Here is a 26,669-nt window from a genome sequence, read left to right on the forward strand (position 1 = left end):
GTCTTTGCCCCACCAGAATGGCACCTCTGTGGGGTCCATCCTTGCTCATCTCTGGGTGCCCATCCTGGCTCAGAGTGGTGCCTCAGTGATGCTGAATGGACCGTGTGTCCTTCCAGGACACCTGTGGGGCTGGATCAGCCCCTTGGTTTGAATATGTGCTTCACTTCTAACTGCTGGGTCAATTTAGGCAAATGAACACTTGAACTTGAACACTTGACTTGAACACTACAAACTTCCATTAGCCTAAGATAAGAATACATATTTGCTCCATTTTCATAGGGATCAAATGAGAATGATGTGTGCATTGTGCTGACTGAGCGCAGGGTCCTGCACCAAAAGCCCATAATACACAGTATTAATTACCTCCATGATGAAAAAAGAGCATGTAATAAAAGAGTCATGGAAGGATTTTTTAATATAGATATTAATGCTAAAAGCAAGGAGTCCTAATTCAACCGTAGAAGGTACAATTTGACAGTAATTGAAATGTGGCTATTTTTGCTGGCTGTCTAAAGTTATTTATTTTTATAAAGGATTCCTAATTTAACTCTTGCAACAGCTCCCTGTGATGATAAATTGCCATTGAAACCCTCCTCTTCCCCCCAACCCCTTGGTATCCATTAGAAAATGGTTTCTTTCTGCGAACACTTGTGGGAATTTTAAAGTAGAATTTTAAGTTTTGCAAATATGTCCTGGTCCTGTTTTCTAGAAGGTGCTGGTTCCTCTTCCTCATACAACTTTAACTCAAGGTCTCCAGGAGGATTAGACATTGGTTGAAAGACACCTTGATTCTCCCTCAGTGGATACTTTCATATAAAACCCAAATGTCCCCACATTCCTGAGCAGATAGTTAAATCAAAGGAGCAATAAATAGCTTCTGGCTGTTGGCCACCTACTGCGAGGACTTGTGGAAGGAAGATGGACTCCATTGCTGACACAGCCCGGCATGTACAATCTCTCTCCCTTCCCTCCGCCCTCTGCCAATTCCTTCTTCACCACTTCTGGTTTGGACTCAGTTTTGCCTGCAGGGAATTTCAGCAACTGCTTCTGAGCCAGGTCAGCCAGAATCTATGTGTGGGGCATTGGAGGAAGAGGCTTAGAGGAATCCAGAGAGCAGCGGTTCACCCAGGCATCCTGTTGAGGGGGTTAAGGTAACTGACAGGAAAGAAAGATCTGAAAACCCAGAATGAGTTTCATCTGCTCTCTGATCCCTCAACCCTAAGTCTGAAAATAGAAAATCTATCTGAAGACAAACTCCATTCCTGCCACTCACTTCACGATTTCTCTTGAAAGCCTTTCTATCTTGGTCTCACTTCCAAGATGGCTCATGAACACATGCAGACTCTGTAGGCTGAAAACATCTTTTTCCAGTGGTGGCATCTGCTGCCTCTATTTTTTTTTATGCAATCCCAAATTTTTTGATGAAGATACATAGGGCACTGGAAGCAGGTAAAGGGAAACTGGGCAGATAAATACAGATTCTACCAGAGGATTTAGGGAAGGAACTGTGAATTTTTTTTCTCAATAGATATTGGATTGCAAAGATGTCTTTCAATCAATGTCGAATCCTCCTGGAGACCTTGAGTTAAAGTAGTATGAGGAAGAGGAACCAGCACCTTCCTAGAAAACAAGACCAGGACATATTTGCAAAACTTAAAATTCTACTTTAAAATTCCTACAAGTGTTCATAGAAAGAAACCATTTTCTAATGGATACCAAGGGGTTGGGGGGGAAGAGGATGGTATGTTCATTGTGGAGATTTCTGGACCTACTAAACATAGAGCTTCCATATGATCCAGCAATTCCATTCCTAGGGATTTACCCGAAGGACACAGAAACATCCATTCCAAAGAGCACCTGCACCCCTATGTTTATAGCAGCACTGTTTACAATAGCTAAGCTTTGGAAACAGCCCAAATGCCCAAAAATAGATGACTGGATCAAGAAGATGTGGTAAATATACACCATGGAATATTACTCAGCATTCAAAAAAGATAAACACATGCAATTTGCAGCAACATGGATGGCGCTGGAAGGGATCATGCTCAGCAAAATAAGCCAGAAAGAAAAAGAAAAATACCGGATGGCCTCACTCATAGCAGGAATCTAGAAAACTTAAATAAGGGACCAGGAAAATGAATAACTATAAGAAAGTGAAAATCAAAATCAACAAAAAACTATGAACCAGAGACACTCTATGGGGGGTGGGGGGTGGGAGGGGAGGGATTAGGGTCAAAATAAGGGGGTTTCAGTTGTATGGGGAATATAAAAATAAAATTTATTTAAAAAAAACCCATTTGAGTAACATCTTGCTTTCTTCAGTCTCCTAGGTCTTCATTGAAAACTGGGGCTTAAGGAGGGTAGGCCCATGAGGGGTGGATACTATCATCTCCCCCAGCCTCTCATTGCAAGGAAGTTTTTGTTAAGTGCACATTCCTGGCCCCCTCTTTGTATCCCATATGCTATTTTTTAAAATGCTTCCCACAACCCCCACCCCCAAAGATTCTAACATGCAACCAGAATTCTGTTCTAGGGGAACAGCTCCCCACAAGTACCATGGCCATTTGCTCATTGAGGTATTTCCAATATGTCCCTGCACACAGTAAGTACTCAACCCATATTTGTTTATAAATTCAATCATAGGAACACACTCTTTGTAATTTGTTCTCATCTAAACTCCATACTCTAATATCCTGATAATCACTTAGCAAATGGTTCTTAATTTGGGGAGAGGGAAGAAGGAGCAGAGATTTCTTTCAAAAAAATCAATGAAAGCCATGGCTTCCTGGTGGCGTAGGGGCTAAAGTCTCAGCGCTATTGCCAGCCACTGCAGTATGCATTTGATCCCTGGTCAGGGAGCTACCACATGGTGCAGCAGACCTCTCCTGTCTCACCCGCTGCTCCCCTCAGCAGTGTATTTCAGTAGATTTGCCTGTTCTGCTCCCCACTCTGTCTCTGGTGAATCCTCTCACCCCCCGCACCTCTGGCTTATACACCAGTACTTTTATGATTAAATAAATAAATAAATCTTTAAAGAAAAATCAGTGAAAGCTGACACACACACAAATTTGATTCAGTTTCAGGGCGTTCACAATGCTAACAAATGCGCGTGCACGTGTGCGTGCACACACACACACACACACACACACACACTGAAACCCATCCCTGGATTCTCTTCATTCATTCAACAATCATTTCTTAATGCCCTACTATGTGCTGGCAGGAGCTAAAAGAAACCAGATAATGTACCAAGTCTAGGAAAATTTTCCAGGCAGAAAGGAGATGGCTCATAGATGCCCCCCCATCCCTATCCTCAGATCTATAGAAAAGACCTCTAAGGTTTGGCCCTCAGTAGAAGGAAAAGAATTTAAATGGGACTTGGGCCTTTTATTACTTACTGGCTCTGTAACCTAGAAGTGTAATTATGTTTTTATCACTGCAAAGATGATCACTTCTCAGCCTTTTGGCTAAGATCAAGTGTATCACTGCAAAGATGTTAAGCTCCCTCAGGTCAGGAGCCACATCCCCAGATGCTGAGCAAGGTAGACTAGATGCTGAGGTGACTAGAGGCATCCATTTGGGATGAGGAGGCAGAGATGGGATGGGAGCAAAAGGCAGCCTGCATGATTGCTGAAGAATAAGGAAGTGGGTGGCACCTGGTGTTACCAACTAATTTATGACCCCCTCAAGGTTCCCCATACCTAGTTTGCAAGCCAGCTTTCTTCAAATGGAAGGAACCACAGATAACATGGTAGGTAGGTTTCTGTTGTTTTGTTTTACCTGTGAAACCTGAAATGGGAATTTGGAATGCACTTCCAAGTCAGTCCTTTAACCTCTGTAAGCTTGTTTCCTTCCAATGCCAAATGCCCAGGGTGGGCATAGAGGAAAGCAAGTCTTATCATTCAGGGCACTTAAGACACATTATTCTACTAAATGAAAACATTAAATGCCTAAGGTTGCGTGTCCCACACTACACTCATTGGCGTCTCTTGTAGCATCATCTTGGGGTAGATTTAGGGCTGTGATGGTGATTTCCTATCACAGCTATTATTCCTTGATCCTTTTAATGTTTAATATTTATTGCTGAGTTTCAAGTGCAAGAGAGTTAACTCTGGATTATCGGCTAGTACATTTCTGTGATTATTTGTAAACCTCCAGAGCCTCCTTGTACCAATTAGTTAAGTTCCTAACCATCAACAGCAGAAGACTTTGGACAAAGCAAAGGGGCTAAAGGGTCTTTGAGTCTGAAGTTTAGAAGGCTTGAGGAGATGAGCTTAGAGAAAAGTTGTCCTTGAATATGATTTTTGGCATTTGGGTTCCTTGTTTGCCTTAACTATACCACCATCTCTATCCCATTATTTAGAGGATGTTAGAAGGTGAATCTATAAAAATTTTTTGTTCTTTTTCGAAAACCAATGCACAAAATCTATTTATACCTATGCCTTATTTTCCCTATAAGGCCCTAACTGTCAGCAGTACCTGAGTAGAAAATAATATTTTAAAAATATATTTTAAATATATCCATTCCATTTAACTAATGTTTCCACCCTCCTTTTATGCCAGGTTATCCTTAGATCATTTCAAGACCATCCAATCAAATTCTGCAGGAATTGGTGATTGCTGAGAAGGCTCAGAAGACATCTGATTGCATCCCTGTGAGTAGAGTTTCTGTGCCTGGAGGGAGGGGGGGTGAGGAGCAGGACTGTGTTCTTTGCAATTATACAGTTCTCTCCCTGATTTTCTAAATTCTTACACCTAGAGATGCATGCGAGAAACCAGTCTCTTTGTTGGGCTTCTCATAGTCTACTTAACAGTGGAGTAATCTACCGAATTTGGAAGGAATTATTTTTCCCTGCTTTATAATATAATTTTTTGCTTCTTTTCCTATTTGCACAAACACTAGCAGTATGAGGAGCAAAACAGAGCCCCCCTTTTAAGAAACCCAACCCACCTGGAGGAGAACTTTACCAGAAGGACTATCCAGGGAGCCTAAAGAGGGGATTTCAGAAGACAGATAGGGAAACTGAAAGAAACTTCCCTTGTGAGCTGAGGCTGACACATAGGGAGAAAAGGATTTCACGACTTTTGCATGACTGTGTCAGGCAATTATTGTTTCAAGGTCATGTCATCTGTACCCTGAATTCATTTGGTAGGGTTGCCTTAACAAAGTACCACAGACTGTGTGGCTTAAATGATGGATTTCTTTTCTTGTAGCTTTGGCAGTTAAAAGATGTCAACAGGTCTGGTTTCTTCTATGGTCTCTCTCCTTGTCTTGCACAAGCTCATCTTTTCCCTATGTCTGCATGTGGTTCTCTCTCTCTCTCTCTCTCTCTCTCTCTCTCTCTCTCTCTCTTTTCCATTGCTTTTAAGAAACCAGTCATATAGGAGTCAAGCCCACCCTAATAGCCTCATTTAATTTCATCATCCCATTAAAGGCCTGATCTCCAGTTCTGCAGTGCTGGGGGGTTAGGACTTCAACATATGAATTTGAGGGGAACATAATTCAGTCCAAATTCCCCATTATCATTTTCCCCTCTACTATGTTGATTTCTACTTAATTGTCTACAGACTTCAATCTGATTCTTCTCTCCTAAACTCCCTTAGCATTTTACATCGCTTGCAGAACAGTGGGTGTTTCAGTGGTGTGTTGTAATTCTTGTCTACAACATCATTTCCCTGTAATATAACCTTTTTGACATGGAGGAGTGTGCCTTTTCTATCTCTCACAGTACTGGAGGAGACTTGTATAGAGTAACACTTCTAGTACTTACTCAACGACTGAATGAATGCATGATGATGAGTGAAAAGATGATTAGAGGCAGCCTCTGAACCTACAATTTATTGGCTTTCAAATGATCTCCATGTGGTGATTATTAGTGGCGCTTTCTCCTCCTCACTGACGATCCCCAAACAGATGGCAATAAGTCAAGACAGGAGAGAGGGGCTGGAAGAATGATATGATTACTTGGTGGTAAGAGAATTACTACTCTCTTCCATGAGGAAGGAGACAGTGAATAGCATGAGCCTGCCCCAGATATGGTCTCTCTTCAACAAGAAGAATATTAGGGAACCAAGGGGGTGGACAATGAGTTTAGACTGGGACTTACTGGTCATGAGGGATGACCAAGGCCATTGTCCAAAACACAATGCACATCCAAGTCTGAAGCTCAGATGAGGAAAGGAGATGGAGGCTCAGCCATAGCCTCTACTTGGGTATTAAAACCATGACATTGGATGATACCACCCAGAAAGACATTGTGGAAGGAGAGCAGTGGCTATAATTTATCCCCAGAAACTGCATGTGGAAAGTTTTGCTAGTAAATAGCAGGAGGCGATCGTCCCACAAGGGGGTGTGAGAGCATGGGCATTAGCCAGTGTGTGTGTTGATCTGTTTCTCTCTCTTCCTATGTTTTTGGTCTTGTTTTATTTTGTCTTCATCCACTCCTTTGGGAGCTATGCCCCAAACCATTCGCATGGGGCTTGTCCTGCCCAAACATGCCCGCATTAGCTAACTCCAGGAGCACAGAGCATGGAAGAGCCGGCCATGGGTTGAGATGACCCATGAGAAGTTTTTCTGGGCCCCACCATCAATGTGATCGCTAACAGTGCCTTGTTTACCCCAGCACTGGATCGCTCTAATTGTTCCTGTTACTGTGACGCAAATAAAAGAGGGAAAGGTATTTGTTTATTTCTCTTTCTTTCATTTTCTAAAGTATTATTTCTTTTACTTTATGTTGCCTCTCTCTCTCTCTCTCTCTCTCTCTCTCTCTCTCTCTCTCTCTCTCTCTCTCTCTCTCCCTCCCTCCCTCCCTCTGCCAGGCCCTACTGCCCCCACCCCCACCATGGTTCTTTCTTTACTAGAACTCCTTGATCTTCAAATTCCCAGAGTATTCAAGTATTCACAGAAGAAGCTGACAGGAGTCTGGAAGCTTCCTCCCTCTTCTCTGCATACTCCCATCCGTTTTTTTTTTAAATGAACTTTGAGACACCAGCTCTCTTCAAGCACCCATTTCCACACTCCCGATGTTCTCTGAGTAGCCAGGAAAAAGATGCCAATTTTCACGCAGCTACCCAAAATGTCAGTAACACCCGAGTCAGTGATTTTTACTGAAATACCTATTTAAATGAAATGAGAAAGGAGGAATGTTGGAGCTTGGAAACAGGTCTGTGATCCATGAATGGCCTAGTTGGGGTGTTTCAATGAATGGTGGCCAGTGGCCAGCATAGGTGTCTCCCGACTGTGTTTCATTAATTTTAGTCCGCTATAGGGCATGGAGAGAAAGATGATTTTCCTATGAGCATGTAAAAGAAGTTCTTTGAGTTGTAAGCACCTAGCAGGCTTTGCCCTTGTTTTAAAACAGTATAAATGGGAGATTTTATAACCACTGTGGGCCAATATTTTTGAAGTCAGTCGAAGCTCCAGATGGAGTGGAAAGAGAAGGGTTTTTATTTTCTTCCTCTTTTCTTGAATTTTGTGGAATGAACCTCCCTGGAATCCTGACCACTGTTCAGTCTCCTATCAAGTGTGCCCACCCTGTGCCAGCAGGAACTGAAGGAGTCTTTCTTCATGCAGAAAGTTCTACTTTATATGTGAGAAGGTCTTGAATCCAGTTCTCTCCCTAAGAGTCTCACCCACCCACTCACCTGTTCTCAGGTCCTTGTCGTGGGGTATAAGGAGAAAAATGCCTGATGAGCTCAAATTTGGTCAGCGACTGTGGGGCATAGGGAACACGAGTGCCCAACTTTGTGGAAACCTTCATGAGAAGGAGATCAAAGTATATCGCAGTGTCACCACCTACAGATTTTGCAACTTTGATCAATGATGGAGTTTCCCTGGCCAGGGGATTGTACCCGGCCTCAGGGGCACCTCCATGGAAGCTCACGTGCCTGCCTAGCACAGAGGAGGCAGACACAGAGCTTGTGCCAGGGGACAAGCAAGATGGGAGGCAGCAGAGAAAAACAGTGGTGCCAGGAGCACTTGCCTAGAACACCTTCCCAGCCTTTCGTTGTAATAAACATGCCTTAATATTTCAGTAAAGAGAGAAAGAATGATTGTGCCATTTGGCTTTCAACCAAAATTATCAAAAATCTTACCTGGAGGTTCAGCCGTGATAGGATTTGTACAGTTCAAAGTCACAGACTCAACTGCTTCCTAACTCAACTTTGGGGTGTTCAACAAAACGAAGCTGTGAACGCCTTGCAGTGCCCAGGACTCAGAGAGGATCTAAATAGAACAAACACTGAATCTGGGAGAAAAATCTGAGACGTTTTCCTTCCTACTATTCTCTGTATCCCAGCACCAACTTAATGCCAAATGAAATCTAGATTTTTTTTTTTAATGACTTTTACCAGAGGAAAAGGCAGAGCCGCATTCCCTTAAACAGATATTTTAGGCCAAATTTATTACTTGAGTTTTTTTTTCTTCTTCCTTTTTTAAATTTTTTTGCTAATTCAAAACAAAATGCCTATCATTCACTCTCACACCAGCCTTTAAGAGCTGGAGACAAATGGAGTCTGAATATTCACGCCAATGTGGTATAAATGAGCTGTGATTTCAGGATGTTGGCTGTTTCTCTGACAGGGGAAAGGAATGGTTGACTAGTTTAATATCTTTGGCTGGAAGCACTTGGTTAAAAAGGGATGGAGGAGGCCAACATTAATATTGAATCCTGTTATTTAAGGACCAAAAAATGATATATCATGGAATGGGGCATCCTGAGTTTGGGGAGAAGTGTAAGTATCCTATCCAGAGGATACAGGGAGAGTGGGTACACACTTAGGGGGGACCGAAGGGAAGAAGCTCTTCTGAAAGCATTTTCTCCAACTTCTTCAAAGGCTTCTCCTAAGTCCCTTATACCCATGGTTGCAAGTCTGATTCCTTCATAGACTTTAGAAAATTTAGAAATACAAAGACATTTGTTACAGTACGAGACTCTGGAGACATAGCTAACTGCCTCTCCCAGATTGCTGGTGAAGGGTTAGAAATAAAAGATGTAGTTGTAAATTGGGGTGATGGGCGGTGGCTTGTGACAACCATTAGCACCATCTGCCTTTTTCCTGGACCTCACACAATATTCAGCCCTCCATTCACTTATTCATCCTACAGCTCTATAGTGAGTTGGCCCTACTCCATCCTAGGTGCTGTGTTAGGTCAGAACTCCATGACCCATTCTACTGCTCCTCTGCACTCGCCTATAAAATGGACTCTTTTTACTCAATGCAATGGAAAATTTGGTGAATCCAATAATGTGCTCATTGACGTAAACAGTGATTTCTGATACTTTTATTTATTTTTCATTGGTCTCATCTTGGCAAAGAGTCATAATATTTTCAATTTCCCTGCCCTCTCATCCACCTACCCTATTTAATTATGTGGCTTATGGGCAAAACACTGCAACGCACTGGCTGTATCTATAATTCTCCTTGTCTGCACTTCACTTTGAAGAGCGATGCCTAACAGCCCCTTCAATATTTGTTTTCTGAATTCTGGTTTTCAGGCAGCATTTTTCAAAAGGGGGACATGACTGCAATTTCAAAGTCATTGAAAATTAAAAACCAAGTAAAGGAGCCAAGATATTCTCATGGAATCAGTATCAACGGTGACAGACCACAGTGGACTTTATGCAGCGCATGCTGCAGAGCCTTCCCCCTGGACAGGTCCTTGCCACACCCCTGCGTCACCTTTTACATTTAATATTGTACCCCTTCCTTAAGGAGTGGGCCTCCCTGATAACCTTCAGATTTCACAAACCCTGGGTCTTCTGAGATGGATATAAATAGGCAGACAAGCTTAGATGAACCAGCTTCATGTCTGCAGCTCATTAAATGCATAAAGCAAAGAAGTGGTCAAGGTGTGAAATGTTCTCATTTATTTAAGACATGAGCACAAATTCAACTTCTTTTCTAAAATGACCCACACTCAAATGAAATAAGAAGTCAGTTTGCCAAAGCACAAATGAGCATCAATAGGAGATTCATCTTTACTTCATTAATACACACTAACTAGTCTCTGACCCTCACATAGAGGCACCAGATCCTCCGGAAAGGACACAGCTCCTGGTTGGGGCCTTGGCAGAGCAGCACAGGGGCTTCCAGGCAGCCACGCGATCGTGTTGTCACCAAGGTCCTCACCACCTGCGTTATGAATTACAGGCCTTGTGAGAAGGAGCACAGGGCGGTGACCCCAAGTGTAGGCGCCGGAGCCAGGCTGTCTGGATGTCCATTCCGGGCCCACCACTGACTAGTTCTGTGGCCTTGGGCAACCGGTTTACCTTCTCTGGGCCTCGGTCTTTTTAGCTATAAAATGGGGGACCATAAAGATTGTTTTAGGGATGTAAATCAATATTCATGAAGTGCTTAGAACTGTGCCCATGCACAGTAAGAGCTGCACAACCATCGGCCAAATAAGCAAACGCCTCCATCTGGGTTGTATACTAGCTCACTCTTTTGAACCTTTGCATTATCGCAGAGTGCCCGGCCTGGCCCCTGGTCAAATTCATGAATGATTCTGAATCAGGAGTCAAAGATCAGTCCCCTGGTTCCCACGCTCGCCTGCACATGTGCTTCTCCAGCCCAGCATGATTTTTTCTTTAATTTGGATTTGAAAGCTCCTCGGGATACATGCATTCTCCATTCCCCCATAAGCCACCACTCCCAAGTATTTACTTATTTGATCCTTAAGAGCAGGAGGTCTATCATCTCTGGCATAAATGAGTGATCACATACTCCGTGAATACCAGGCAATGGCAGTTTTATAGCTCTTTGGAGCCAATGAGCTACTCACATTCCCTGAGCTCCCCCTGCAAATGGTGTTCCAATGAGCCTACACATCCCTACTTCCACATGAGAAGTCACAGAGGGGAAAAAGAAGAGCTACATAATTTAAGTGAGTGCCTGCTTGGAGCAGAGAAGGACCCTACCTCATGTGGGCAGACCATTTTCATTTCAGACTGATTTGGCCTGGGTTGTATCCATTCTGAGAAGCTGGGTTAGGCTGGCGCCAGAACAACTCAGATCTCAATGATTTAAAAAACAAAGGTTGGCCACTCAAGTTCGCTCTTTCTCTGAGCCCGGCTGGACAAGGCTCTCTGGTCCATATCAATGGCATCCTTACTTTGGGGCTGCAGCTGACAGTGACATGGAAGAGTGAAAGGAAATCATGGGAGGATCTCAAGTCAAATTAAATGAGTACCCCAGAAGTACACAGCACTCTGCTCATAACTCATTGGTCAGAACTATTCACATGGCTCCCCTGACCCTTAGGAGGTTAGCAACTACGTAGGACAGAAACGCAGGACACCCAGCATTGATGGCCAAAGTCATGGCATTACTTGGATCTAGGATTCTCAGATGAGAAGCTTTTTAATAAGTTCAACTGAGTGAACATTCCCAGGCATCTAGAAATGCCAATAAAATGCCCAGCACTGTGTGGGGCTATCAGAGCAGATCTGGACCCTGACATTAAATAGCTTCAGATGCACTCAAGAGAAAGGGCAAGTTTAGAACATTTGGATAACAAAGCCTATCCTACTGCTCACCAAAAAGAACAGTGTCCACAGTGCTGCAGAACTGGGAGAGGAGATGGTTCTGGAATAAAGACAGGACTGAGCTAGACTCTAGAAAATATATGGGATTTGCAGAAGGAGTGCAGGCACTTCAGATTACAGAGAGAAGAATTAGAGCCAAAGGCCCCAAGACAGAGACACGGACTCAGGAGTTGGCCTGCTTGTGAGTTATGTTGGGGTGGGCAGGAGAGGAATCACCTGATAGGTATTGGGGTGGGGGGCACTCCATCGGAGGGTCTCTGTGGTCTATAGAGAAATCAGAAGGTGGTGTGTGCACAAAGCATCATCTTTCCTTACTAACACTTCTAAAAGCAAGGTACCCAAACCCTCCAATCTGCAACCCTCAAGCCTGTTTCTTCAAATCTAAGGATCCCAGTGCCCACAGCCTTCCGGGCAATCGCTGAGCTGAGAGAGCAGCAAACCTTCAACTGCTTCCAGTTGAAGGCATCTTCAGTTGCTGTGCCTGCTAACAAAGAATATCCAAGTTCAAGTGGAATAGCCTCTCATTGCTGGGGTCAGTTAGCCTTTTTTTGCTGTGTAACATCTGTTTTTGAAATTTCGACTGAGACCCTGACTTAAATCTGTTTAACTTAAAAAGAAGCAGGAGAACATCTTGTTTTCATGAATGTCCAGGGGCTGTGTGTCAACAAATAAAAGGTCTGTTTGTGGTATTCAAGGCGGAAAAGCTGGTTGAGCGATGTTCGGCCACTGGGGCAAGATTTATTATGGACTGTTTGTTTCTTGGAATCGTGAACCAAGGCTTGAAAACACAAAGCAGAGTAGCTTCTTTTAAATCAGCAGATTTCTGCTTGATGGTGGATGAAAAACATGCTTTTATTGTCAGAAGGTCACGGAGCTGGACATTTTCTAGGAAGATGTCCTCATTTGGGAAGTTAATATCTTAAGTGGGTTCCCTGTGTCTCTGTAAGTGCTGGCAGACAATATCTCACAGATCATTATTGTGATGTTATTTACACAGGACCTAAAGTGGGGACAAAGGGGTGAAAATAACTCACCATTGCGCACACCTGACCCCCCACTTCAATCCTCACTCACTTCTTTAGGAGAGAGAAATGGAAAAGAGCTCGATTTGTCAGCACCAGGAAGAAGAGCCAGTGTCTGGCACATAATAGGTGTTGATATCTGTTTAATAGATACAAACTCCAGTCTTATAAATCCATGTTCCCTCTGCGAGTGGATATCTGTATGTGTATTACTATTAGTTCAAAAAAGTTACTACTGCCGATGTCTTATTCTAGCCCAAGAAAACCATTAGTTCATTTTTTTATTCCCCTCAAATTTTATTCAGTTGTCAATCATTTGCATAACTACATAACCTTGGGGATACACTTGCACCCCTCCAAGGTGCATGTTTTCCTTGCCCTCCACCAAATCTCCATTAGCTCATTCTTGTAGTTCTCACTCACAATAGCTCATACTTTTCCTTCCCAGCCCTCAGCCCAAGTTCTATTTTATTTATTGCCTGTCTCCTCCATCAGACTATAAGCCCTGTGAGGGCAGGGCAGTTGCATCTGCAGTTTATAGGCCGCACCAGACAAGGTGGCTAGTCCATGAGTGATACTGCAAAGTGTTTGCTAAAGGTTTTTATTGCGGTTTTTGTTGTGATGTTGATTGTCAAACTGTAACTACAGTTTACTATGTATGGATTTAAGCCTAGAAGAATACAATAGGGCTTATAGCACAGATGAAGATGTGGGGCTCTGTTGTGTATGGCACATTCCCATTCATTTGGCCACATCCTCTACTGAAGGTCTTGGTGGGGTGAGTGAGTCAATATCTTGATCTTCTCTACTTAAAATTTCTCAGGCCACATCTGTCCTATAGCTGGCCAGGGTTAATGTCAGTACATAGCAATAGAATAGGATTTTTTTTTCTCTCAAATAATTGGCTCATTCCTAGTGGGATTAAATCTACGACTTTACCCTTCTTAGTGATAAATTCTGACCCACTCAGTTACCTGGCAAAAGCAGTACAAGGATCAATGTTCAGAAAACAAGATGTGTTGGGTGCCCAGTGGGCATGTGGCTTTATGTTCATGTTCACTGATCTCTGGTCACTGACCACCTTTCTGATGGTCAAGCAAATGGTCAGTCATTCAGTTTGAGAGGAAACAATGTGAATTCACTTGCTCCACTTTGCTCTGGCTGCCTCCATGGACAAGGTTGATTCGTGAGTTCCAAAGGATCACAGGAGAAATGCTCGTTCGTATACAAGAGATGCAACTCCACAATAGTTTCTTGCTTTGTGTACTTGAAAACATTCCCAAAGAAACAAAGTTGGATGCAGAAAAAATAATGGGAGAGAGGAAAAATAATACTCTGAATTCTGAACAATTCTACTTTAATAGGTTGATCTGTCTGCCAGCTGGCCACAGTGTTGACTACTTGTAATATATACTTTTGGTAGGCCGCATGTAGTTCTTGGAACTGTTTATATTAGACTGCAGAAACTTAATTATTCTAAAATTGGCAGGACTCGCTTTGGTTACTTAATACAAAATTGCTTAGTCATCTTTATGCAGTGGACAGCATTGTTTTAAGTGTGAAAAGCTGGGAAATGCAAATGTGCTCCGAAGAGATTTTAGGCCAGGTAGGAAAACAAGAAGGTATCAGTTTTTACAAGATGCTTAGCAGGTGGTTGCCACATGTTTTAATCTGACAATCTAGGTGACGGTTGCGTTGAAGTCCTTGATTACAAGTCTTTTTCCATTTTCATTTGGACTTTGTCAGATGCAAAAAGCTGCTGCTATTTCTGTGGCTGCTGCTTAGATTGTATTCTAATCCACCATTTTGCAAAAAAAACAGGTCTTCTAGCAAGAATGTGAGCAGTTCTAGAATTAGCTGTCAGAACAGCTTTCTTGTTCCCAGAAGCAGATGAGGAGGCCATTTCAAGCTGATTGGAATAAAGATATTCCTTGGACCCTTTTAGACTGAATACTAACCATATTTAAACCCTGTCTTCCAAGATTTAGAAAACTTCCACATGGAAAAATGACAGGCAAAATGAGTTTCTTCCATGTATTTCAGTGTCTGACGTGGCACTGGAGAGCTCCAGTTTCCCCTGGAATGCCCATGGCAACCTTACACTCTTCCTGTGACCTGGGCTGAGGTTCCCAAGAGAAATGGTAAGAAAAAACAAAAGACCTATAGCCAATGGGTAGTGGCACCAGGCCTGGGAAAGGTAGGTTTCCAAGCAAACATCCAGGACAGTGCCTTATGTCTAATTACTGAGCTCAACTAGAGAACAAAATCAGGCAACACTATTTTTAGGCTGAGGGAAACATATAAATCAGTGCTGAATGTCAGTGTTTTCTAATTATGATGGAGGAGTGGTTAGGAATCTCCAAAGGCCATGGACATTTAGAATATTTCAGTTCAACCCTGAAAAGAGGAATCTTTTCTTATCCATCACATGTCTGCTTTGACCTCCTTTCTCTTCGAACATCCCAGAACAAACCTCTTCCCTGTTACAATGATGCCTAATACCATTCTTCCTAAAACCACAATATCTTCCTAAGACAAATTTTTTTCCCACCGGAGCAAAACAACCATAACTACAGATCACAGTATAAAATAGAGTTCCATAATGAAACACCACTGTCCCCAAAGTTACTAAAATCTCAACTGACGACATGACTCTTTGATTATGTCTTAGCCTCAACTGAAGACATGACTCTTTGATTATGTCTTAGCCTAGTTCTTCTCTTTATCAATTAATTCCAGTGGATAAACAATGTCCTGAATCCATTCCAATTCAATTAGTTGAATTTAAGAAATAATGATCAGGTATGATCTTTAAGGGATCACAGAAGTAATAACCTCCAGGAGGTTACAGTCTTCAGGGGAAAGACAGATATGTATGTAGTAATTAAAATGCAAACTACAGACTAAGTTCTCCAATAGAAATATAATGTGGGCATCATTAGGAACTCAGGTTGGTGAGTAAATGGTTCTGACATCCTACAGTCTTCTGCTCATGTTAAACAGTTTCCTGAACTGTGAGCTATTCCTTATAGGGAGAAAGGTTCAGAAATCCCCAAACTACCAGCTAAATGACTCATATAAAAGGAAGGAGGAAGCAGATTAGACACTTTTCTGTTTTATTTAACTTCTATGTAGATTTGTGTCTTCAAATTATGCATCTATTACGTCCAAGGGATATAATAGATAATGTCCCTTGGTTTGGTTTCAAAGATTTTCATCTTAGATTATAGATTTTTAAAAGCTAATCTCTAGTTTACTCTAAAATTCCAGAACACAAAAAAGTTCTTGATCATGATGAACTGTTGAACAATTCACTAGAGAATAATTAGTCCCTGATCAATAAAAGCATGTCTTTTGTATAGAAAATATCATTAACAAATTTCCTATAGTTGAGAAAATGTGGACTAGACACACCATGGACTACTGTTCTGTCATAAGGAAAGATGAAATATTTCCATTTACAGCAAAATGGAGTGAGTTGGAGGGAATTCTGTGTCCTAAAGCAAGTCAAAATGACAAAGACAAAAATGAAGGTTTACATGGCAGACAATTCAACAGAGCAAATTACTTATAAAAGCTAGTGGACACAAAAAAGCAAAATGAGGCATCTGAGGTTAAGAGGAAATGGGAGGGAGAAAGAGTCAAAGAGGTGAAAGAGGTGGGGTTGGAGGAGGGAGATACCTGTAGGACATACCTTTGATAGGTAGAAAGTGTTGAAAAATATGAAATACTCCAAATAAGGTGGTATTATTCATGGTAACACTTCAAGATGCCACCTAACATCCCTAAATGTGTCGTCTTCCCAAGGGTTGAAGTCAGGGTATAATGCCACCATTTCACAATTCTACAATGACCAAACTGCCCACTGTTCCTAAGTGGAAGAACAGGCCCCCAAAACATGGATTTTAGTAATATGAAGTCTATCTGTTCTCCTGTTTTGCAAACAGGGAAACACAGAGAAAAAAGATATGTTGCCCACCGCCCCCCATCTGTGATTTCAGCTACCCATGGTTGGATCCAAAACTATTATACAATAAGGTATTTTGAGAGAGAAATCACATTCACATAAATTTTCTTAGAGTAGATTGTTATAATTTTCTGTATTATTATTAATCTCTTATGCCTAATTCATAAATGAAATTTTATCATAGGCGTGTATATGGATGAGCAGAAAAAAAAACACAGTGCAATTGCCCCTTGAACAATATTGAGTGCCAAACCCTTTGCAATTAGAATTCACATGTAAGTTTTGACTCCCCCAAAACTTAACTACAGTTGTTCCTTGTTGACTGCAGGGGATTGATTTCAGGACTGACTTCCTCCCCCAGATATGGAGTGTCAACTATATCTGTCAAAAAAATTCCCATGTAAGTGGGCCAACAGAGTTCAAACCCAGTTTTTCAAGGGTCAACTGTATAAAGCTAGAAACTATACATGATTTCAGACATTCACTGGGGGCTCTCAGAACATATCCCCCTGTGGATCAGGATAATTATAAAATACTGAGCAGAGGAAAGAAAAACAGTTCATAACTAATGAACCTGCTCTTCGTAGGCTTTCGTTTTCTGGGTCACACTGATTAGAGAAAGAGAAAATCAAGTTCCTCAGACTGATCCTTTCATTCTTACTGCTTTATTACTGATCTTGACAAATGTGCCTTGGTGATTGCATTTATCTTTTTTTAAGTAGCACAGATTTTTGGAACGACATTATGAAGGCTGGGCTATAGTTAAGTCTAAACTGTATGTCACAATCCATGTGTTTATTTGGTTTTTGAGTCCCAAATGAACCATTCAGTTCAAAAAAGAGCAAAGCAGGGTGATAAATTGAACTTTTTTTGAAAGGGACAGAAGTTCATTCTCTACAGTCAGAAAGAAAACACTACCAGATTTACTGTGTAACTACTGCGAATGTGGATTTATATAACTTTTGTTATTCATATATAGCCTATCACTGAGGTCACTAATTCACTTTGTAAACACTGATCAGTCAAGATGCAGAGATGAATCAGCTTGAGTTACATTTCCATACCCAGAATGATGAAATCTAAAGTAAAAGTTCAGTGGTGCTAACCAGGTACAACCCCTAAAAACCTACTATTTGCCAATAGTAGAGATTATTTCAAAGACTATCTGTTAATAAGTGGTATTAAGAACAAAAGCATGTGGACAGTACAATATCAGTAAAATATTTCAACTCTAGCTTGAACAATTGATGAGCTGTGGCAGGAAGTACACTATTATCAAATAAATGATAGATATATCCAAGGCGAGAGATACTGCTTCCAAGCCAGTGTCCTCAACAGAGGCCTCAGAAAGGAAGGACATTTGAGGCAGAAATTCACAACTGAGAGAAATGTACAATGAAGAGCATGGGAGAACTTATTCCAAATGAATGGAATGATATGAATAAAAATGCAGAGTTTGAAAATTATCTGATGCATTTGAGAGGCAATAAAGTATAAGCTAGGATGCCCCCTGGATGAACTTCTTGAAAGCAGGCTAATGCTTTCTAAATCATAAGAGTAAACAGAATGCATTTTGATATCAAGACAAAGCTGGGAAGGGGGAAAGATGGACACGTCATATTTGATGCAACATCTTTGCCAAATATGAAGACAAGTATAGAACAAAATAGATGGAAAAGAATGAAACTTGGGGCCTCAAGAGGTCCAGCCATGTCATTTTCCAGAGAAGAAAAGCTCAGAGGAGCTGAGTCCAGATCTCCTAAGTCTGAGTCCAGTTCATTGTTTTCCAAGTATTTGTGGAGGGAGGCAATGGAAGAGTTGAGGTTAAGGAAGTTAATCTGAAGTTCAGAGAACTGCTGGAGTGTGTTACACCCAGAAATCTCCCAGTATGGGTGGGATGGAGAGAATTCATCGAGTGACAATGATGTCCCAGCTGAAGTTAACAAAGACCTTTAGGAGAGACAAAGCATGGCTTAATACTCAACAATAAAAAAAAAAAAAAGATGAAATCTTGCCATTTTCAACAAGGATGGGTCTTGAAGGGATTATGCTAAATGAAATCAGTCAGAAAGAGAATGACAAATACCGTATGATTTCACTCATGTGGAATATAAAGAAACAAAGCAAATGAACAAACAAAACAAAACAAAAACAGACCTTTAGGCTCTGACAAGAGAATGGCAGTTCCCCAGAGAGGAAGAGGATGGCATATGGGAGGCATGGGGAGGGGGGGGGTGCATTGGATGGTGGGGGAGGGTAACTGGAACCTTGGTGGTGGGTGCCCGTGTGATATATACATTTGACAAGGTGTGACACTCCACTGCTAAAGCTCGATTGCCTCAATTTAAGAAGAAAATGATGCCTGGCTTTCTCTCTCAAAGTATGAATCCCAAGGGCAGAGAAGCAGAGAACAGATGATGGGTGTGACTCGAGGCTGAAACTGGGTATGATAGACTTGGTGGAAAAAAAGCAAGAAAGTCTAAATATAAGTTCCAAAAGGCAGGAACCTTTTCATTTTTATTCACTGTTGTATCCCCAGTGCAAAACAGACCCTGGCACAAATGCTCAGAAAGTGCTCCTTAAGTGAGAAGATTAATGTTTTTGTAGTTAGACCTTGAAATTCATAACACATAGATAATGATCAGTCAGAAAGGATCTCTCTAATAATGGGGGCTACTCATGAAAAACTAAGGTTCCATGGAATTACAGAGAAATAGGTTGGGGATGAGCATGTGGGGGTCAGAGGAGGAAGGTACATAATGAGGGGGGACCATGCAACAGGAGAAATGCTAACACCTCAGAGGAAAGTGCATGATGATGCTATCCAGGGTAGAAGCATTATGGTTTATGAATCTAACAAAAAAGTAACAGTAAAAGAAGAAGGACTTAATAAATATTGGCAAGATTTAATTTCATTGAGATCTCTGAGACATGATTTAAGTCAAATGGGTTTGACATTAAAAAGGCACGAGTCATTTTTGTGATCACTTCTTACCTGGGTTTCTATGAGTCAGTGAATTAAAATAGAAATCACTGACAATCTCTCAGAATTGCTCAGGAGTCTCTCTAACATAGTCTCTGAAAGGTAAAACAATTTGTAGAGGGACACGTCTTAGATTTGCCCAAAATTATAGTGTTTAAGGACATACACTTTGAAATTCTGTAAAATGGAGATGATAATAGATGCTTCACAGGCTTAGTACATAGATAAAGTAAGATTACACCTTATTATATGGGCCACAGAGTCATCAAGCAGAAAAAAAAAAAACATGAAGGAACTTAGATGTGTATTGCTAAGTGAAAGAAGCCACTTGGTAAAGTCTTCATACTATATGACTCCAAGTATAGACCATTCTGGAAAAAACAAAGCTGTAAAAACAGTAAAAAGATCAAATGGTTGCCAAGCTTTGGGGTGGAGGACAGACAGGCCTGTTCAGGGCAGTGACACTCTCTGTTGGATACTGTGCATTTGGCACAACCCACAGAACTGTACAACACAGAGTGTGAGGCAACGTAACCTGTGGACTTCGGCTAATAATAATGTATCAGTGTCCGTTCATCACCAGTGCTAGCAAATTTACTGCACAATGTTAACCGTGGGCTGTTGTAGGTTGCAAGAGCTGCCGTAACAAAGTACCACAAACTGGTGGCTTAGAACAACAGAGACACGTTATCTCACAGTTCGAGGTTGGCAGTACAAAATCAAGGCATCAGCAGGGCCATGATCCCCCTGAAGACCCTAGAAAAGGGTGTGCTCCACGAGCCTGTCCCAGCTTCTGGTAGCTCAGTTGTTCCTTACCCTCCATCTCCTCACAGGGTGCTCCCAGAGTCTTCATATTCTCTTCCCTCAGAATGTCTTTATGTCCAAATGTCCCCCTATTTCCAAGGACACCAGGCGTACTGATTAGTCCCCACAACATTCTGAGGTACCAGGGGTTAGGTCCTCAGCTTGTCTTTGGACAGACCATTCACTGCACGCAGGAAACCATGGACAAGAAGGAAGGGAAGATATGGAAACTGATTTTTGTTCAGTTTTTCTCTAACTTTAAAACTACCCTAAGAAAGAAAGTCTATTCATGAAAGAAAAATGGTCTAGCACATAGTGTGTGCTCAATAAAGGTGAGTTACTCTGACAGCTGCATTAACTTATTTATTATCCCTTACACAACAGATTTTATCTTTGTATCCAAGACCTATATTGACATTGCCCCAGGATCCCAAGGGCTTTCTCCCACAACCCCCCCATTCACTGCTCGGTTTATGATGATTCGAAGGCAGATAGGCCTTAGCTTTCTCCACATGGTTGCCCCCTAATAATAATAATAAATCTTGGCTGTATTTCCACATGTGTGCAGAAGCTCATCTGCCCACACCCATATATCTAAGGCACTTCTTATCCACCGATGTTCCCAACCAAAGCACAATGGAGTAGTCCTCCTTATAAATGAGTCACAGGAGCCATCCAGTGAGGAACACATGTCCATAGTGGGAGGATCTGTAAATATAAAATATAATAATCAGACATTTTGTTTGAAAGATGCACATCAGATAATAACCTCAATCTATTTAACTTAAGAAAAGAATCATGGGTTGGATTTCATAAGCAGTAGTTGCTATGGAAAATAGTTGAGTGTGCCTCAAAAGAAGAAATAGAAACAAAAAGAAGAAATGACAGAGAATAAGACAAATGAAGAAATGTTGATAATGACCCCCACGGAAGTGGTGAGGGGAAGGGAGGAGATGAATCTTCAAGATGCCCCCAGGAGGTGAGGGCAACTTACCAGATGTTCACTCATAGAACCTTCTACCAGGGCCAAGAGCTCTGCAGTATGATTATCAAAAGGAGGGGCAGGGTGTTAAGAGATTTAAAATCTGTAATACTGCCTTATTATTTAATTACAGCAGCATGGGTGTGCCCAGTTTCAAGAAAATCTGGTATTTAAGAACCCATATTTAAAAGACAGTTATATCAGTAGATGATGAGTCACTGACTTTTTAAAGCACCTTTTCCCTTTACAGAAAGAATCACGTCAGAGTTTTTTGGGGTATTTTTGGTGGGGTTTTTTTGGGGGGGTTGATACTAATCTTTTTTTAAACTGTGGTAATATTGGTTTCCTAAACTGTATATGATTTAGGGGAATGGGTGCACACCTCTTCATATGTGTATTAACATACCCACCACCAAAGCACCCATAATCCTTCACTGAAGACCTCTGGACCCCCTCATCCTTTTGTTCCTCACCCCAATGTCCACTCTCCCTCTCCAGTGGCCTCAATCCTGCTGTCATATTTCTAGGGATTATTTTGGTTTGGTTTTGTCTTTTCTGTTGTTTCTCTCTCCTCCACATATGAGTGATATCATCTGGTGTTTGTCTTTCTCCTTCTGACTTAGTTCACTCAGCTTCCTTCCCTCGAGTTCCATCTATGTTGTCACAAATGGCAAGATTTCACCTCTTCATGTAACTGAGTAGTATTCCCTGTGTACACCACATCTTTATCCAGTCATCTACTGTTGGACACTTAGGTTGTTTCCATAGCTTGGATATTGTAAACAGCGCTGCAGTGAACACAGGGGTGCATATATCCCTTAAAGTTAATGTTTTCATTTTCTTTGGATAGATACATAAGGGTGGAATTGCTGGATCATATGGTAAATCTATTTTTGATATTTTGAGGCCCACTCAACTATTTTCCATAGCAACTAAATCATTCTACATGCCCACAAACAGTGTACAAGAATTCCTTTTTCTCCACACCCTCACCAGCATTTGTTGTTTCTAGTTTTTCGGTGCTTTTTTTTTTTTTTTAATATGGGCCATTCCCACAGAAGTGAGGTGATATCTCATTTTGGTTTTGATTTGCATTTTCCTAATGATAAGTAATGTTGAACATTTTTTCCTGTGCCTGTTGGCAATCTATATATCTTCTTTGGAGAAGTGTCTACGTAGCTCTTCCACTCATTTTTGATTGGGTTCTTTGTTTTCTTTTCATTGAGTTGTGTGAGTTCTTTGTAGATTTTGGACATTAGCCCCTTGTCAGATGTCTGATCTGCAAATATTTTCTCTCATTCAGTGGGATGTCTTTTCATTTTAATGATAATTTCTTTCACTTTGCAGAACTTTTTAGTTTGATGTAGTCTCATTTCTGCATTTTTGCCTTTGTTTTCCTTATCATTGGAGTTAAGTCCCTAAAGACTTCACTGAAACTAATGTCAAGAAGTGTTTTGCCTATATTTTCTTCAATGTCTTTTTATTTCTGATCTTACATCCAAGTCTTCAATCCATTTAAAGTTAATATTTATGTATGATTTGAGTCTACTTTCATGTCCCTGAATATGGCTGTCCAGTTTTCTCTACCATTTGTTAAAGAGTCTTTCTCCATTATATATGCTTTGTTCCTTTGTCATAAATGAATTGTTCGTATGTTTGGGTTTATTTCTGGGATCTCAATTCTATCATATTCCATTCATCTGTATGTCTGTTTTATTCCAGTACCATGTTGCTTTTATTATTATAGCCTTGTAGTATAGTTTGAAGTCTGAGAGTGTGATACCTTCATTCCTCTTCTTTTTGTCAAAATTACTTTGGTTATTTGGAGTCTTTTGTGGGTCCATATAATTTTCAGTAATGTTTGCTCTATTTCTTGGAAGACACCTCAGATTGCTTTCACTAACATGACAACAATGCCACCCAGCAAAAAATTTAGATTTCTACTAAATTTTTCAAGAACTCAGACATCATATTTCTTGATACCTGCTTTAGCCCTCATCTCTTTCTGTCTACTGTGTCCTTTCTGTGATACCCAAGAGCCCCCACAGTTTACAGAATCTCTCTGCCTTGACATTTCATTACTTCCTGGGTTGAGAGTCTATTTCCTAAACAGTGTGGCTGGAAGGAATTCAGCATTGACTAGAGGGAGGACAGGAAATGAGAGATGACTAGCTGGGGACATGTCAGCTGTTGCTTCCAAAAGAGGTGGGGGGGGGCGGGAAATCACATACATTTCTATCTAGATACAGTTCCCCTGACTGAAAAACAGTGCCAGAGAAGTCCTGAAAAATTCTGTGACAAAAGAGTGTGAGGACTGAGAAAGATTTCTGACCCCACCCTGGTTCAAGACCAACCAAGAACCTTTTCCACAAATGCATACCCCTTTCTCTCCCCCACACAACACTCACAGAGACACCAATGAAGAGTCTTACCACACGGTACACAGATGTGCTTTCTCCTCTCCCTCAGATCCACCCACCACATGTCCACAAAGCATAACCCAGGAAGGCGATGTCGATGTATCAGATGTCTCCTCACCCCCTTCCTCTCTCTCACTTTCTCTTTCTTGCCCCCAACCTCCAGGTGCTTCTCAATCTTACTCAGCAGCATTTCAATGAGTATATACATGGATAGGCAAACATTTTTCTATGGAAAAGTGGGAAGAAAAGTGACCGAGTAAGTAATACAAGGTGCTGAGTAGGAGGAGAGAATGGGTGGGAGAAAAAGAATGTGGGTAAAGAGCCAGGGAGGAGGTCCAGCCAAAGTGGACACACGCTGTTAGTCAGTTTCACTTGCCTTTGAGGAAGCACTCGGAGACAGTGCTGGCGCTGCCAGCCATGTGCATCCTCTGCCTGCTTGGGGATATTTATTTCACTGCTCATTAGCACCTCCACCAGACGTATAGGCTGAGAAACTTGAACCACCCTTGCTCACACGCAGCCAGCATGACGACTATGCTTAGAGGAGGCAGGAGTAAGACCCAGAGAGGCTTGGAGAATATTCTTCAAGCTACTTGGATAAATTAGGAAAAGTCAAATTGTTTACTTACAGACAGACTTCGTCCCCCAATTCTGTTTGCTGTTGCTATAGTTATTCAAGGAGTGATTTATGCGTAACAAAAGGCTTTATTGCCAAAAGGAAAGCATTCACTCTCTTACTGCACCCAGCATTCAAGAAACTGAGTTTGGGTCCCCTTTTCTACAGGGGTGTCCTCACCCTGTACTGTGCTCAGCATGGGAGCCCACCCTGGGGAGAAAGACTCTCAGATGACCTCACAGGGGAGGTCATCTCCTTCCTGGGTTATGCTATCAAATCACTTTTTTTCATTCTGATCCCCATAGAGAGTTGGAAAACAGTCTTAGAAAATACTCTTGGTACGAGGAAGACAAAAAAAAAAACACACCTTAAAATTTAAAATCCCCAAACAAATGCCAAAATTTGAATTTCTGAAAGATTTATAAGCAGTATAAGTAATACCCTAGGGAATAAGAGAGGGGGCGGGGAGCCAAACACAGTATAGTTTTGTTTTTGTTGGCTGAGATTTTATTTTTGTTTTTGTGGGACTTTGAGGGGGGAAGTGCTTGAAAATAGAAGAATTTGACCATTTACTTAAGAAGGTTTCTCTTGGCCTCCCAGTCTAAGTTTTGCGTTTTGCTCCCTCCAACTCAGATGCCATTCGGTGATAGCTCTAGGTTTTGCACAGTTCCTGACTTCCTTACACAGGGCCAAAGGCTCGTCTCGTGTGCACAGAAAGGGTTGGAAAATATTTTTTGTGATCTGAGAGCCGCGGAGAGTCTAGGATTCCAGAGGAAGTGGAAGCCTCCCGCTCCACACAGGAAACAATCTTCAAGCAGGCCTTAAATGCCAGATTCCAGGCCGAGTTTAACTAACCACTGACAGCTCTGTAAACAAAGCAAGGACAAAAAGAGCCCGCTTCCCCTTTTCTGGTAGTCATTTTGGGTTTGGGGGCTGCTGGGGAATTCTGGAATACTTGGCTCCATGGCACAGAAACGCAGGAGAAGCGGGTTTCTCCGTTGAAGAGCTGGAAAGGGAAGATATTTCTGGGATTAAAACCATCCAGAAGGAGGTAGGGAAGGCTGAAAGGGTTGGGTGACATCTGTAGAAAGAGCAGGAACTTTTGAGCCCTGAAAATAACTTAAACATAACAGCTGCTTTTTTTTTCAAGGCTGCTGCATCATGCTTATTCATTATGGCTGCCTTCTTTAGTATCATTGTGAAAATAACATTCTTTTAGAATATGCGAATTATGCCCAGGGACTTGTGTTATTTTATTTCTCTTTTCCTTTTCCTTTGCTCTGAGTTCCTCCCTAGGCCTTTATTTGCCACTTTCCTGGCTTTTTCCACTCTTGTTCTCTTTTCCTCTTTCTTTGTTCACCACTGGCTGACTTTTGTCCATGCTTCTGCAAGTTACCAAGAACAAGATCATTCAGTAGCTCTCCACTAGTACACTGTTTCAAGGTTTCAAAACCTCTCTGTCTCCTGAGGTCTTGATTATTATTTAAACTGTATTTCTGGAATCTTACTTATTTGTCTCTAATGATTTCATGAATGAGACTGAATTGAATACATGAAAGGACTCTGCTAGGGAGTCAGAAATTGATCACTAGCCACTTCATCCTCTCCCAAGGTGCTTTTCTTAGGAGTAAAGAAACAATGAGGGAGTGAAAGTGCTGATGAGGGGGCACTAAAATGATTCACTGGAAATAATACTCTGACTCATCGATGATATTGGCTCTGCCTCCTCCCCTTAGACTCAGACATCATCTGGTCTCCTGAACCCACACCATGGATGATTTTGAACGTCGCAGGGAACTCAGGAGGCAAAAGCGGGAAGAGATGCGCCTGGAAGCAGAAAGGTAAGGATCTGGGTGACACCCAGACTTGGGGGTTTCAGACCCCCAAGTTCATCACTCTGAGAAGCCAAATGTATTGCACACTGAACTGTTGACAAAAGTAATTGTGGAAAATTTTCTTAACTGTTAAAACTCTAAATTTCGCGTTAAGAAGGAAAGAGATTGAAGAAGTATCAGGGGGTTGCAGTTAATTAGGGACTTTCATATTGGAATTTTCAAGTGGCAATGGCAGTGTGTGGATAAAGACCTAAAAATCATCTATAATGTTGAAATGACAGAAAAAGGATCGATGTTGAAACAACATAGAAAATGGGAGTCTTTGGTCTTTAAAAGTAAAGCCAATAAACCCCATAAAGATCTTGTGACAAATCTATTCTTGTAAAAAAGACATCTAATTCCAGTAGTCTACCTCTTATGGGTTAATTAAAGCCAATGGAATATGTGACTGTGGAGATTCTGAGTCTGTTTGGAAGCTGTTAGGTTGTGTGAGG

The 26,669-nt window shown here is 41.5% G+C and overlaps 1 protein-coding gene across 5 annotated transcripts in view; it reads left to right on the forward strand.

Moving 5' to 3' along the window:
- The window catches only part of CALD1 (caldesmon 1), a 170,521-nt gene that overhangs the window by 57,053 nt on the left and 86,799 nt on the right, over window positions 1-26,669 (forward strand). For 4 of the 5 annotated variants that reach the window (XM_054692688.1, XM_037513589.2, XM_054692690.1 and 1 more), the window contains exons 2-3: window positions 4,564-4,655; window positions 26,077-26,181. In XM_054692688.1, the coding sequence (XP_054548663.1) occupies window positions 26,111-26,181 (71 nt within the window). In that variant the 5' untranslated portion in view covers window positions 4,564-4,655; window positions 26,077-26,110. Of the gene's footprint in view, window positions 1-4,563; window positions 4,656-24,947; window positions 25,392-26,076; window positions 26,182-26,669 lie in introns of those variants that run through there. The other variant, XM_054692689.1, reaches the window with a different exon arrangement.

The sequence above is a fragment of the Talpa occidentalis genome, unplaced genomic scaffold, assembly GCF_014898055.3.
Source record: "Talpa occidentalis isolate TD23 unplaced genomic scaffold, MPIMG_talOcc4v2.1, whole genome shotgun sequence".
Classification (NCBI taxonomy): Eukaryota; Metazoa; Chordata; class Mammalia; order Eulipotyphla; family Talpidae; genus Talpa; species Talpa occidentalis.